The 15,614-nt window shown below is 43.7% G+C and overlaps 1 protein-coding gene across 2 annotated transcripts in view; it reads left to right on the forward strand.

Annotated features, from left to right (window-relative positions):
- The window catches only part of CD58 (CD58 molecule), a 40,950-nt gene that overhangs the window by 7,075 nt on the left and 18,261 nt on the right, over positions 1 to 15,614 (forward strand). For both annotated transcript variants that reach the window (XM_008529655.2, XM_008529657.2), the window contains exons 2-3: positions 6,190 to 6,498; positions 14,160 to 14,426. In XM_008529655.2, coding sequence (XP_008527877.1) covers positions 6,190 to 6,498; positions 14,160 to 14,426 — 576 coding nt within the window. The remainder of the gene's footprint in view (positions 1 to 6,189; positions 6,499 to 14,159; positions 14,427 to 15,614) is intronic.

The following is a 15,614-nucleotide window of genomic DNA, read 5'->3' on the forward strand; positions in this document are numbered from 1 at the left end:
CCAATTATCCATCTGAGGGAACCCAATTACCTTGATAGACTTGTTCTCAGGAAAAGAATCCATTTTGGGTCCTAGTGACCTTCACTTCCTTTTCATAGTGTTCCCCAAAATGTCTGTTGAGATTAGTGTCTGAATGTCCATCAGGCTCACTGGTCTGTAGTTTCTTGAATTTTTTTCCCATGTAACAGTTAAAAGCTAGAAAAAAATGGAATTTAATATACCCATTCAGAAAATAATAAGATACTCAGTTTACTAAGAAACTAATAAGGCTATATGTCATCATAAATTAGTTATAATAGAGTTTCTCAACAATGAACTGAATACCTGAAAAGTAACAGGGGTTATAAAGAAATTTTTCATGAAATGATCGATAGTGTATTGAAATACCTTGAATCAGACTTTGGAGAATAGATTTTTAAAAAGACTCACAGTCTTAAATAGCTCTCTTAAGAACCTTATTCCCCAAAGCGTGCTGTAGGTCTCGGATATATCCTGTCTAAGACAAGAACAGTCAAAGGCAAATATGGCTTTTGAGTGTGATGGGAGGTGGGTTTCTTGAAAGGACAGAGAATAGTGCTGTCCAAGAGAAATATAACATTAAACACTAAACAGGTGATATTTCACTAAACAGGTGAAATTAATTTTAATAATGTATTTTATTTAACCTAATATACCCACAATATTTTCGTTTCAACCTGTAGTTGATATAAAAAAAAATCAATGAGAGATTTTTATGTTCCCTTTTTCATTCTAAATCTTCAAAGTCTGGTATGTATTTTACTCTCACCACACATCTCACACATTTCGGACCAACCACATTTCATGAGCTCACGTGTGGCTAGTGGCTACTGGATTGTGCTGTTCAGGTTGGGAGGGAAACAACTTAGAAAGGGAGAAGGACTTTAAGTACAAGAACAAGGAATGAAAAGGAGAGTATTTTAGCATGACAGGAAACAGGAAAGCGCAAAAGGAAGTTGATTTAGAGAACCAGCATCTTAATTCTGAATGAGCTCATCCAGGGGGCAAGGAGTAGCTTGACATGAGAGCATGTGTGAGGCTAGTTCTGGGGAATTTCTGGGCCTGGGAACCAGGGAGTTTACTGCCTGTTGGGAGTCAGGTGGCTGCAGTTTCAGTCTGAAATAGATGGAGACGGGGAAGCAGTGGTGGTATCGCTGAGATCTGGAGATTTCTGCCTTCAGCACTCATGGGATCAGAAATCGCAAACTGGGCCTGGGTGAGGGTAGAATCGACAAGGAAAGACTGAGGCATCTCCTCACGTTGTGGCTAACAGTGCAGGGCTGGAGCTGGCTGCCTGTGTCTGGACACCAGCTTGTCCTGGATCAGCTGAGTGACCTCGGTCAGCTTCTGAACCTCTCTGAGCCTCAGTGTCCTCATCTGTAACCTGGCGGTTCTCACTCTCTAGAATGCTCTTCCCCATATTCTCAAGCTCAGTCCCTCACTTTTTCCAGGCTCTGCTCCCATGACAACTATGACCACCTCACATAGAGTAGCAATCCCCTCCTGGTGAGTCCTCCTCCCCCATACTCTGCTTCATTCTTCTCAATAGCACTTAACACCACCCAGCACAGAAGATAACATTCTCTTCCATCTATTGTGTTCCTCCCTGGGTGTAACGTAAACTCTAAGAGGGCTGGCTGGCGTTTGTCTCTGTTTTGTGTACTGCTGTTTCCTGACAGCTTATTACAGTGCCAGGGACATCGGAGGGACTCCATAGATCTTTGATGAATGGATATGTGAAGAATAAGGCTACCTCACAGAGCCAAGTTGAGGATGAAATGAATGAATATACATATGTATGTATCTAGCCCTAGAACACGTGCTTGGCTCATGTAAACTTCAAAATAGGAAACGCTGAGGATGAAATGAATGAATATACATATGTATGTATCTAGCCCTAGAACACGTGCTTGGCTCATGTAAACTTCAAAATAGGAAACGCTGCTGCTGCTGCCGTTAGATATTATTATTGAGGCTGAGCTGGCCTAGGGCTCATTTGCATGGATTTCTGAAGAGGTAGGTGAAAGAAACTCCTTACACTACACCTTCTTGAGTAAAGAAGACTGTCTTCTTCATTGTCTGCATACCTGGGGAGCAGACTTCCGCCCCCAAAACTGGGACGTGAGTGCTGACTAATACGAGCATATTTATGGCCTTGATAGGACAGATTATCTGATATCAGCACGGGCCCAGACATTTTAGGAGCGTGGCTGCTCCTCTGGACTGTAAATGTGTGTGTGTCGATAGAGGCTTTGCTTCCAGACTTGGACTCCCAGACTCTCAGGTAGGTGTCACTGCAGGTGCTGTGATGCAGGAGAGAAGTGTGAGGAGCAAGATGGGAGTCACAAGCCCCCGTAGAGAGGAGAAACCTAGCTGTTCACTTGGGTGCAAAAATGCCTCAGGACGCTGCTCTCGAGGCTTGAACCAAATCACCATTAGAATGTCGTTCATATGGGGGAAATACCAAGGTTTATATATTTGGGTACTGAAACTTTTAGGGGATTTTTTTCTTTTCATCAAATGAATCTTTCACTTAACTGCTAAAACCTGCAGGCTATATGGAACTTAAAAATATTTTAGAGAGAGAAAGAAGTATTTTAAAATCACATTGTGGTTCAGGGGCCAGCCCCTTGGCCCAGTGGTTAAATTCATGCTCTGCTTTGGCGGCCCAGGGTTCTCCAGTTCGGATCCTGGGTGTGGACCTACACACTGCTCATCAAGCCATGCCATGGCAGCGTCCCACATAGAAGAACTAGAATGACTTACAACTAGGATATGCGACTATGTGCTGGGGCTTTGGGGAAAAGGAAAAAAATCACATTGTTAATTTCTAAGAAAAAACTCAAAAACCCTTCCCTCCCAATCCCAGAAGAGTGGCTGGCTTGTCTCTAAGAAATGACATCAGTGAACAAGTTGCCTCTCCTCAAACCTCAGACAGGCTGTGAACTTTGGTTAGGGGCTGACATCCTGAGTGGGTGCAAGTGTATCTGGTGCAGTGCCCTGAAGCCCCCACCACTTAGTAGGACTGAGTCTGTCTAAGTAGGTGAGACCTAGTTAAACTTGAACGGGAGGCAGGAGACAAAGGAGAACATCTCAAAAGGAACAGCAGTGGGATGGGGATGGGGAGTCCAGCAGACTCTCCAGCTGTGCTTTGGTGCTGGAGGCAGGCAGTGGGGAGGAAACGAGTCTGTTTTAACTGCATATGAGGGGTCCCAGGCCCGTTATTCTTCAGTGCCAGTTAAATGTCTCCACCTGTCCTTGACGAATCGATTCTTCAACTGGGTTCCCAACAATCTGAGGTCTTGCAAAGCTCAGGGTTTGGTGTGACTGTCAAATTTTGTGGTTCTATCAGGAGGGCCTGCCTTTTGGACTACATTTATGTTGTATTTAAATCAGTTTAGTTAATTCAGTCAACAAATTTTTTTTGTGGAGTGTCCTTCATGTGCAGGCTGTGGGGAGCCAGCAAAGACTGAGAAGGACCCTGTCATGGGCTACCTGCTCACACCTCTCGTCTCATGTCATCACTCTCCTACCTCGGGAGTCATTGTCTGAACGTGGACCTGCCACACTCTGCTTGCAGAGCTCACTGCTGCTCAGTCTTCAGAACTCAGGGAGCCTTCCCTAACCCTTTGTTGGTTCCCTTAAGTAGGTCCTCTTAGTGACACCCTATGCTTCTATCCGGTGGCACTTATCACAGTTGCAATTGGATGTTTGTCTAATTATTTGTAAAAAGTCTGACTTCCCTAAAAGGAAGTAAGCAGTAAGAGGGCAGGGACTGTGTCTGTCTTGTTCTCGGGGGTCCCGCATAGTGGAGATGCCCAATGAATATTTCTGGAATGCCTTGATGACAGTACCATGCTGTTGTGAAACAGGAGCTGAATAAAGATCCAGAAAATCTGTGTTCTGGTCCCTCTGCTGCCATAAACTTGCTGAGTGACATTGAGCAATTGATACGCCTCTCAGAGCCTGTTTCCTTATCTGTGCAATGGAGTCAGCAACCCTACTACACACGAATGTGGAGGGGGCTAAAAGGGGACACAAGGGTATGTGAATACATAACTGGCAGAGAGTAGGCCTTCAGTAACATTTTCTTTCATTTTTCTTGGTGTGTTGTCACTTTACCTGTGAAATGGGGGTAATTTGACTAAACAATTTTTAGAGTTTCTTCCAGCTCAAAATTACTGTGATTTTTTTCTGAGCTGGTCTCTCCATTTCTCCACCCATTCTTCTCTCCACTGCTAGCTCCATTCCTGACTTCTTTCTTCTTCCTGTTCTCAAGCCCAGGAAACATTGCCTCTGAAACATCCCTAGGAAAGACAGAAGCCATCTGTACACAGCCAGGTGTGGCAGTGCACCTCATACCTCTTGTATTCCTCCACCACCCTATCCACTCTCATTCGTTCATTCATTTATTCATTTACAAGACATTTTGAATCTCCACTATCATGTGTGGACCCCTCAAATCCTCTTGCTTGTCATCTGCCTTCCCACGTGCTCTGGTCGAGTAGAAGAGAGAGTGCATGATCAGCAAAGCAGCAGAAGGATGTTGATGTATTTTTGAGGGCAGTCTCTCTTAATTAAGGGAGGTGGATTCTAAAAATCCTTGCAGATAGATAAATGGGGGATATTTGCTTCTTACTGAAATTGCTGAACACAATTGCCTACAATTGGTCTATTTAATGTTCCTGATTTTTCCTGTGCTCTTTCAATTACTCTGATTGCTACTAGGCAAAAACTTCAGTCAAATTTATCTTTAATGTCTTTCCTTTAAGAGCTGATCTTCTCTCTTAACATGAAAGTCAAGTCTGGAGCAAGATGTATTTAAACCCATTTGGCGGTATCAAGAAAATTCCATCTAGTGGTGGTAGTAAATGTTTAACAACCGGATTGATGTGGAGGAGGTGGGAGGCTCTGATTAGAAGCATTAGTCAGTTTTTTTGCTGTAAATACTCCCACCATAGTGGATTTCAAGCTATCAACCAGACTTCACTGAATGGAGTTGGGCAGAGATGCCAACAGTTGGCTCGTGAGAGATGATTTGAGCCAGCTCCAGCTCGCCACTGTATCCAGTCCCTGACTCCTTAATCTCCATCATACCCCTCACTTGCTTCGCCATCATTGTTTCTGATCTCAATTAATGGTACCTCAGTCAGTCAAGAAAGAGGCTTGACGGTCGCCATCAACTCTCCTCTCTCCCTCATCCCCCACACCCAGTCACTAAATCCTGTTGATTTCCCTCTCAAATGTCTCTTGCATCTGTCCACTTGTCCACCCCTACTGCCAACACCCTGGTCTAGTCTCCTGGTCCATCACTCTCATTGCTACATCCCTGGCCTCTATTCTGGTTTCTCTGCCTCCATGCTTGCCCACATACAGGGTCAGCCTGCTGAAACTTATGTCCTGCCAGTCTTTTGTTTAATACCTTCCTATAGTTTTCTCTTGCCATTAGGATAAGTTCCAAACCCTTAGCATATCTTACATGACACACCCCAGCCCCCGACTCACATACACTGGGATCTGGCCCCTGCCAGCCTCTCCAGCCTCATTCCTTACCTGTCACTCCCTTGCTCTCTTCATTCTAGCCCTTTGGAACTGCTTTTATTTCCTCAAATACTCCAGGCTCCTTGACTCAAGGCCTGCCTTCAGAGGTGCTGCTGCTTCTGTCTGTATGTCACCTCTCCTCCCCCTTCTTACTCACCCCTCAGCTGGCTGGCTCCTCTCATCCTTCAGTGATTTGCTGTCCCGTGTCAGTTTCAACATGACTTCCTGGAGAAGGCCCTTGACTTGGTGGCCCTCCTTGCCTGCTCACTGTCTTCTCCACAAAGTAGACTTCTTCAGGGCCTGGAGCAGTACCGTCCTGTCTTATTTGCTGCCGTATTCCAAGCATTGCCCACAGTACCTGGCACGTAGTGGGTGCTCCATAAGTGTTGAATCCCATTCTTGGGTTTATGTGGGTCCTAATTCCCCATTAAAGAGTAAACTCCACATGGTCAAGCATGTTGTACTTCCAGTACTTTCTGTCAGCAGTGTATTAGCTTAGCACAAAAAGTAGCTGGTGAATAATTTTTACTATGAAATTTAACTTTTTTTCCAAAGAGCATCTTGGAAGATGGTTTTCTATTTTCAATAAAGTCATCTTGTTTTTCCTAACCAATTTGTTTTCCCTCCTAGATGTCATCAGCTGTGAGCAGCTGTCATCAGCCCAATCAGTGTTTGGAGTTGTGAACAAGAGTGTAACTTTCCTTACAGCAAGCTCTACACCCATTAAAGACATTCTGTGGAAAAAAGGAAAGGATAAAGTTGTAGAAAAGGAAGAAAACCTTGATGAAAGCGTTTACCCACCTTTTAGAGAGAGAATTCTTTTAAACATTGTGACGGGTGACCTCACCATCTTCAATTTATCATCCTCAGATGAAGATGAGTATGAATTTGAATCCACAAGCATTAAAGATAGCATCAAATTCTCTCTCACAGTGTTTGGTGAGTATTCCATAAATTGGTTTGTTTAAAATGGTAAATGTCCTACTATTTTATTTTTATTTTTTTTTTAGGAAGATTAGCACTGAGCTGACATCTGCCACCAGTCCTCCTCTTTTTGCTGAGGAAGATTGGCCCTGAGCTAACAATTGTGCCCATCTTCCTCTACTTTATATGTGGGATGCCTGCCACAGTGTGGCTTGCCAAGCCGTGCATAGAGCCTTGCTGGGGCTCCAAACCGGCGAACTCCAGGCCGCCGAATTGGAGCACACAAACTTGACCACTGTGCTACCAGGCCAGCCCCATGTCCTAATATTTTAAAAGACTAATACAAATTACTGGTTTATGAGGAATAAAATAATTAGATATCACATGTTGTCAGGGCTTTCCTCTCTTTCTGGTAGCCAGAGCCACTTAGAGTTCCCTCGTCATTCTCTGGGTGAGGAGAAGATGTGACTAAGGTGGGGAGAATAGCATCAACTGGGCAGAGTTGCTGCCAGCAGCATCACTTGTCTCACTAGGAATGTTCTGGAAAGGGATATAGTGGCAGCAATAAACTCAGAACTCCACTGATAGATGGTATTCTCTGATTTAGAGTTCCTGCTTCCTCCTGCAGCCCACCCAGGAGGCGGATTTTATTTTCTCCTGTATCATTTTAAACTGGAACTAGAGATAGGATACAGGTTCCTCCGTGCTTCTCATTGATGCATCCAAGTTATTTTCCTGACCTCATCTCTAAAGCCCCTTTCTTGTTGTAGTCATCTCTAGGCCAGGGGTGCACCCCAGTGTTTTGTGATCATTTCAGTGCCTGGTTCATTTTCACTGTTTCTGATGTTCCTGCTGTGGTAATTCTTGATTGGGTAGATAAATGAAAGTTCTTTCTAATATCCTGACTTCTCAGTCCTTGAGCTCCCTTGCTGCAATGATCTTGGCCTCCACTCCACCTTACCTCTCCCCATGGACATGCCCTAGAACTTGTCATGACCAGTGATTCTAATCCCTACATTATCTCAGTGTCAGGTGTCCCACCTCCTCTATTTGAAGCTCACTTCCTCTGCCATATGACTCTGACAGTCCTTCACCCACCTGATGTCCTCCCTGCCCTCCGTATGCAGCCCAAGTGCCATGGTCACTCTCTGGGCTCACTCTGTTGCAGAACACTCAGCTTCCTGGCTCCTTCCTTGCTTGGTCATGTCATGTGGCCAGTGCAACCACGTTCAGTCCAGTGGTCTGCCTATGCTGTGCTCACACACTTGTAGCTGCGGAAAAACACATCACCCCACACAGCCCCACACTTTAAATTTCTGACCACATACCTCAACTAAATCCGATGTGTTCCTAGTGTCCTCACTCATGCAGTCTCCGGGCAGTTATCTTTCCTCCCCTCAAACCTCAGATACCTCCTTCTCCAGACCCACTACTCAGCTGAAGCCTTTACTTCTTGTTCCACTGAGGAAAAGGCACAATCAGGAGAGAATTTCTACAAGCTCTCCCCACTAGCCTGCCTGCCTACCTGTACCTGAGCCTGTGTACCATGTTCTGTCCAGTTCCCATTCGGAAGTTCCCATTCTGAACTTCTCAGTTCTTACCTGTGGCCACACCCTCCACTCGTGCCCTGGTTCCACCTGCTCCCACTGCACTCAGGGATATCACTAATTCCACCCACTCTCTCCTTACAGTAGTTTCCCCCACGAGCCGACAGCTCATTCCCGTCAGCGCACAAATATGTGGTTATTTTTACCGTCATTGAAAGCCCTCTCATGGCCCTTCTACTGCTCTAGCTACCGCCCACTGTCTTCAGTTTATAGAAAATCTCCTTGAAGAAATTGCCTATATTCGCTCTTTATAACCTCTTTTCTCCTGTTTACTTTCAACCCACTCTGAACAGGCTTTCATCCCCACTAATGCACCCAAATGCCTCTTGACCTCCTTGATAAATCCAGTGGTCCATTCTCCATCCACATCTTTCTCCACCACTCAGCAGCTTCTGACACTGGCTGATCATTCCTTCCTCTTTGAAACACTGCCTTCACTGGGCACCAGGACTCCACCCTGGTTTCCTGTGAATAGGTTTCCTGTGACTCACTCACTGTTCCTTCTCAGTTTCCTTTGCTGTTCCCTCATCTTCCCAACCTCTTAAACACAGGGGATCTCAAGACTTAAGTCTCAGGCCACTTCCCTTCTCTGCCTACATTCATACCCAGGTGGTGAGTTCATCCTGTGTGAGGGCTTAAATATCATCTTGATGCTGATAATGCACAGATTGAAAGCTCTGGCCCAGATGCTCACTGAGCTCCCTATGCGTGTGTCTGACTGCCTACTCAATATTTCCACTCGGCCATCTAACTCGCCTCTCAAGGATCACGTTTCCAAATGGGAGGTCATGATCTTTCCCTTCAACCTGTTCCTCCCCAAATCTTTGCCCTCTTGGTTAATGGCAGCTCCATCCTTTCAGTTGCTCAGGCTAAAACCTTGATGTCATCTTGTGACACTTCTCTTTCTCTTGAACACCATGTACACTCCACCAGGAAATTTCATTGGTTCTACCTTCAAAATATAGCGAGAATCTGACCACCTCTCACCACTGCTGGTGGTGATCCAGGGCTGCTTCATCCTTGTCTGGAGGATTGCAGTAGCATTTGAATTGGTGTCCCAGCTTCCACCCTTGCCCCCTACAGTTTATTTTTAAGAAACCTTAGTGATCTTCTTGAAACATAAGTCAGATCATGACACTAATCTGGTTAGAACTTTCTAGTGGCCCCATCTAACTTGGAGTTAAAGCTGAAATCTTTGCAGTGGCCTGCAAGGCTGTGTGAGATCTGGCCCACATGACCTCCCCTTGCTGTTCTTAGACGTCCTAGTACCGCCCTTGCCTCAGAGCTGCCTTTTCTGCACTCCCTACCAGCATTCACAGCTGGGTCTGTCCATGTCTCCCCTCTGCTGAGTCTTAGGTTCACTTGTTCTATCCCAGAAGTGGGTGGAGATCTAGGCCTACTTTATGACCAAGGCTGTTTTAGGAGGACTCCACTGGCAGCAAAGCATGTAAGATGTTTTCCAGGGGATGGAGAAGAGGCAGCAAGTCCAATCTAGCAGTTCAGGTCTGCGCTCCTCAAGTCCTGTTTGAGGTGGTCTCAGTGGAATGGGATGTGATGACTAGCTGGATGATAAGTGTTGGACAAAAGCCGTTACTTACCAGTTCACCTGCCTGGTCCACTAGAGACATTGGGAAGAAGAGAGAATTTCTTTCTTGTTCACCATGGTAGTCCCAGAGCTCAGCAAAGGACTTGAATAGGTAACAGGCACTCAATAAGTACTTGCTGCATCAATGAAAGCCATCCAACTGGGCGACTGGGAGGTGGGTGGTACAATTGACAGAAACAGGGGCTCTCAGACTGGGTGGCTGGTTTGTCTGGAAGATGTTGAGCTCCGGTTAGACAAGTGACGCTTGTTAAGGTGTCCAGCCATCCTATTAGAAGAGCCAATAGATCCCTTTGAAGCAGCAGAATCTTTAAAACCTGGTCATTGGGGATCTGGCAGTTGATAGGGCAAGCAAACAAAAAGGTTGATCCAGAATTTAAGATAGCAATGGGATACATTTTAAGAGCCCTTTTATAGAGTTTGTAAAACTGAGTTCCAAACATTTGAATATGGGGCCTGGCCCAGTTGCACAGTGGTTAAGTTTGCACTTTCTGCTTCAGTGGCCTGGGGTTCGCCGGTTCAGATCCCCAGTGTGGACCTATGCACTGCTTGTCAAGCCATCCTGTGACAAGCGTCCCACATATAAAGTAGAGGAAGATGGGCACAGATGTTAGCTCAGGGTCGGTCTCCCTCAGCAAAAAGAGGAGGATTGGTGGCAGATGTTAGCTCAGGTCTAATCTTTCTCAAAAACAAAAAAACATTTGAATAGGTTTCTCTTTTTATACTTGATGAAATGTTTAAAAAATAATTTAATTCATAAAATTCTATGGTGACTCAACAAAGGTACTTGATTTTGGTAGTCAGATCAACTGGTTAGCTCTCAGGAAGCTTCGTGGAGGCCTGCAGAGGAGCATAGTACAGGGAGGTGAGTTTCTATCTGGAGGTGGTGATACTGGCAGGTTTAAATGTGGGACTTCAAGTCCTGGTTTAGGAGTCTGGATTTTAGCCATGGCAGTGGAGAGCTGCTGTATCCAATGCTGGAGCAGGGAAGTGACTTGGTGAAATATGTTTTTGGAAGATTAATTAGATAGTATTTCTGATGGATGACAGGAGATGCCAGGTTAGAAGCTACTGTAATCCTCCACATAGCCAGACGTGTTGTTAGTAAATGTTGGGAAGGAAAGAATCAAAATATACTTGCAAGAAAGAGTCAACAAGATTTAGATTTTGGTTGTTAAAATAAGTAAGATGACTCAAGGTTTCACACCTGAATAACAAAAACAATTGGTCATACTTTTTTTTTCTAGAAATGAGGAAGTCATACTTCTTTGAGGGAATGTTAAGACTTGTCTAAGTGGTTTGGTAATCTTCCGGAGACACCAGACCTAACGGAAGACTTTCGGAAAGGTTATTTAGACAAGGGGATTTCCTGGCATCTCCTACATTTGGGGCATCCACTTCCTTCTGTGTGTTAAGTTGAGATATGGCTTTCCTCCCTTCCCCAAAGTCCCCTTAAAATTTCCGCCATTAATGTTTGTTAGTTCTTTCCAATCCCCATAGAATCTTTGTTGCTTTGAAGATGGTAAGCTTCATGTAAGTAGAATTAACTGCTCTATCCTTAAATATTCTGGACTGGTATGTGACTTTTTATTAAAGTTAATGGAAATATACAAATGTCATCAGACACGGATAAGAAATCTCATTTCTTTATAGAGTAGTGAGCTCAGTTCATTATTTATAAATTGACTAAGCTATCTTAGAGACGAGGTAGGCATGTTTCTTGCCAGTTAATGCTGCTTAAGGTACAGATGTAATTAATAATTGTTAGATATAGCCATACTAAGTCCCAGGGGCAGGGAGAGAAAATGGAAGATTCCAGATGGAAAGATGTGAGGCGTAGAGGCTCTGACTCAGGCGCTGCAGGAAGGCTTGCCTACTTTGAGACTCAGGTTTGCTGTCTGGCCACAGTGGTGTAAGAAGTCCTCCAGAAAGAGCTTCCATGTGGTTAGGGCCCTAACAATAGAGACGATGATACTTGCATTGCCATGTGTTTCCCCTCAAATTATTTTCATATTCCACCTGACCTTTGCAATGACCTTATAAAGCATTATTTTCCCTTTTACAGATAAAATTGAGACAGATTTAGTAATGTAGAACAAGAGGCCTGGGCTGGATGATTTCTTAAAAGTCTACTAGCTCCTATGAGAACTGTGGTCCAAGGTCACACAGCAAGCCAAGCCTAAAGCTCATACCTTCCAAGTCCTGGTCAGTGACTCGTGTCCTATCTCACACCCTCCTGGGAGCCTTGGCTTCCTAGCCTTGTGCTCTATTACAGCTAGCATTTGTTAAACACTTAAGCTATGCCAGGCACTGCATGTTAATTCATGTATTAATTATTATCTGTATCAACTCATTTCATCCTCATCACAGTTCTGTAGGGTAGGTACTCTTTGTCTCCTTATTGTACGGGAGAGGAAACCTGTGCACAGGGGGATTAAGTAACTCGTCCAAGGTGAAGTGGCTCCTAGTGATAGAGCTGGGATATGAACCCAGGCAGTCAGGCCCCTGAGTCCACATTCTTAACCACCGTAGCATTCCTTTTTGGAGGGGAGCTGATTAAAGAATTTATGTTTTATAGAGTGGAGAGAGTAACCTGAAGACTGTCTCCCTGAATTTATCCATCTATCCATCCTTTCCTCCACCTGTCCAACATCTGTCGTCATTGAGGGGCCGGCTGTGTGCCTTGTGTTATGTCAGATGCTGTGGTGAAGAGGTGACTGGTCCATCGTCTCTAACCTCCAGAGACACACAGTTGGAGGGGACTCGTGCTGCCCCTCTGTTCAGTTTAGAAGGTGTTTGATGGAGTAGTAGACATTGGCTGAACTAGGTCAATAAACTGAAGCCTGTAGCAGAACACTTGCAGCACCCACGTCAAAGTCACCTGGGGCGGTGGGACGAGGAATCTGTATTTTTAACACACACCCTAGGTGACTTTTATACACATTGATATTTGAGAAATGCTTCTACGGAACATTTCCAAGGAAGCAGAAAGTTCGATGTCCTGCCCCTGAGAAGGGTCCAGCCCAGTTGCACGCATTACCTAGAGCAGTTATTTCCATTTCTCAGCTGTTCTGGAGACACATGGGGCTCCTTGGAAGTGCCTGAGTGGCTGCTGTGGGGGTGCGGTGGGCAGGATGGGCCGAGGAAGCTGCGGGAAGAGGGCTCCGGGCTCTCCAATGTTAAGTCAACTGCAGCAACTTCGGGTCCTTTTGAAGGATATTGGTCTGCTGCTTAAGATTTCATTGGAGAGAGGCTTCCACTGCTTAAAAAAAAAGATTAAAAGTTCTTTTAACTAAAGAAAAACTTTAAGGCAGCATGTAATGACTTATGTGAGCTAGATTAAACCTAAAAACGGAGGAAGCCCCAAGTAGAAAGGGAAGTCACATGTGACTCAGGCCTCTAACAAGGCAGGCTGGGTGAGGCATTTAGCTGAGTGAGAAAGAATTCAGGAGGAGAAGATAGGGCGAAAGATAAATGCTTTCATTTTTTAGATTATTAATTGGAGTTAAAGCATTCCTTTGTCTTAGAGAAGATTGTTTTAAGTGACAGCATAGTATTCCATCATCTCAATGAACTGTTATTCACTTTTTAGCAGATGTTTATAACATACTGAAATTCTATTATCTGAATGCTGCCATGGCCATTTTTGTATATTCAATGTATTTTTACATGTTTTCTTAATTCTGTTATGATTAGTTGTTGGGGAAAAGTACAGATGCAAGAAGGCATATGAATTAACAGATAAACATGTGACTAATGGGACAAACTAGTTACATTGAGGTCTTAGAGGGCAAGAACGGTGTAAGGTGATGTGTGGGTGTCTTAACCCAGCCTTGCAAGTCCAGGCTGCCTTAGCCAGCAGGAGGCACTTCCTAGAGGAAAGCTGGGAGTGAGGCCTCTAGACTGGCAGGTCTGTGACACATGCCACACCCTGCTTTACCTACTAGCAGGGCCAGCCCACAGTACAGCTCCACAGTACCTTTTGCAAAACCCTTTGAGTCTGATGTTTTGAAGTTAAACATTTTTCGGATTTTAGAAAGGTAATATAAACTCTTTCTTCTGTGTGTGTTAAGAAGCACCCCACTTAGTTATGGGGAGTGCCCTATACTCAAGCACGTGACTGTTTTTAGTAAAACACAATAGTGAATATTTGGAGTGAGAAAAATAAAAACGAGAAATCCTCATGTCAGTTCAGATCCGGATTTGCAGCTAAATGACTTTGCTACCATCTCTTGTAAAATCTTTTGGCTTTTGGAATGAGGATAAGGGATTTGAGGCCTGTATGTGTTCTGAATTTGAGTAGGTAAATCTGACTCAGAGAGAGAATTCTCTCCTGTTGGTGCTCAAAGAGTTAGTCTGCTCGTCTTTTCAAACTCTTAAGGAAGTTGGGAGCTCTTCATAAATGTGCAGATGATGAGTCTAAATATTACTCTTTTCTGTACTAATTATTACTTTTTTTTTTCCAGAGCCTCTTCCATCTCCGACACTAAACTGTACATTGATTAATGAAACTGTTATAGTCCAATGCGGGATCCCTGAAGTTTACAGCAGCCATAGAGACCTTATAACGTACTCGTGGTATTGCCCTTTAGCAGGGTGTGAGGATGGCTTAGAATCATCAATATTGCATGTTAAAAAGGAAAATGATCTCTCACAGGAAATACAGTGCACTATTAGCAACGCATTACTGAATAGTACATCATCACTTGTTTTGAGAACCTGTGTCCCAGCTGGTGAGTAAATAAATGTGTTATGGCAGAGATGCTGCATACAAGTGGGTTCCACTGATCAGTGGTGGTTTGTGGGTTTCAAACCGCAGATATAGTGGCTAACATACATTTCACAAATTTGAAATGTAAAACGGTTACAATTTTCACACACTTCCATGATAGATACAAAACTAACATTTTTTTTATTGAGGTTGTGATAATTTATAACTTTGTAAAATTTCAGTTGTACATTATTATTTGTCAGTCACCATATAGGTGTGCCCCTTCAGCCTTTGTGCCCGCCCCCCAGCCCGCTTCCCCCTGGTAAACACTAAACAGTTCTCTTTGTCCGTGTGTTTGTAAAACTAACATTTTTTAGCACTTTCTGTGTCAAGCACCATTCTAACACGTGTTAATTAATTCAATCCTCACAACTCAATGAATTGGATACTAGTAATTTTCCTTATTTTATGGAGAGAAAACAAGACACAAGGAATTTAAGTTGTTCGCCCAAGGTCAACAGCTAGTAAGTGGCAGAGCCTGGTTTTGAAATCACGCCGTTTGGCCCCAGGGTCCGTGCTCTTAATTGTTCATCATACTGCCTCATAATACTCTTAATAACCATTGTGTTCTTAAAGGCTGTACGTGTGGTACACGAATGTGCATTCAAAACATTTGTCTGGGCTAGCACTCGATTAATAGCATGACAGTCCATCTCATCTGTGGTCTTCTTATATTGTTTGAGTATTATCATGTACATTTGTAATTTACAATTTTTATTATCTATTTTTACATTATACTCCCAATTTGCAAACAAAAGGATCAGTGATTTGAAAGTGGTTCACAAAAACATAAAAGAAGAGATAGAAATAGTAAATACTGTAATTCACAATAATATAATTGTAAATAGTGAACAGGATTCCAAGGCAAATGGAGAATATGAGTCTCTTTGGGCTGGGGTGACATGATTCTGTGAATAAACTTTTTTCTGAACAAGCAACTGAAACAGAAAAGGGCAATTAGTAAATATAATGAATATAAAAAACTTGAATTTTATTTGATTGGTGAACTGCTCTGCCTAGGTCTCCTGTATATTGTACTTTCTGAAACTTTTCACATGATGACATAAAGCCATTAAGGTTATTTTAAGACAAAGCAGAGTGACTTCTTGGGTAAAGAAAACAAATATTTCCAGAAAAAGTGCAGAATGAG

The sequence above is a fragment of the Equus przewalskii genome, unplaced genomic scaffold (genome assembly GCF_037783145.1).
Source record: "Equus przewalskii isolate Varuska unplaced genomic scaffold, EquPr2 ChrUn-13, whole genome shotgun sequence".
NCBI lineage: Eukaryota > Metazoa > Chordata > Mammalia > Perissodactyla > Equidae > Equus > Equus przewalskii.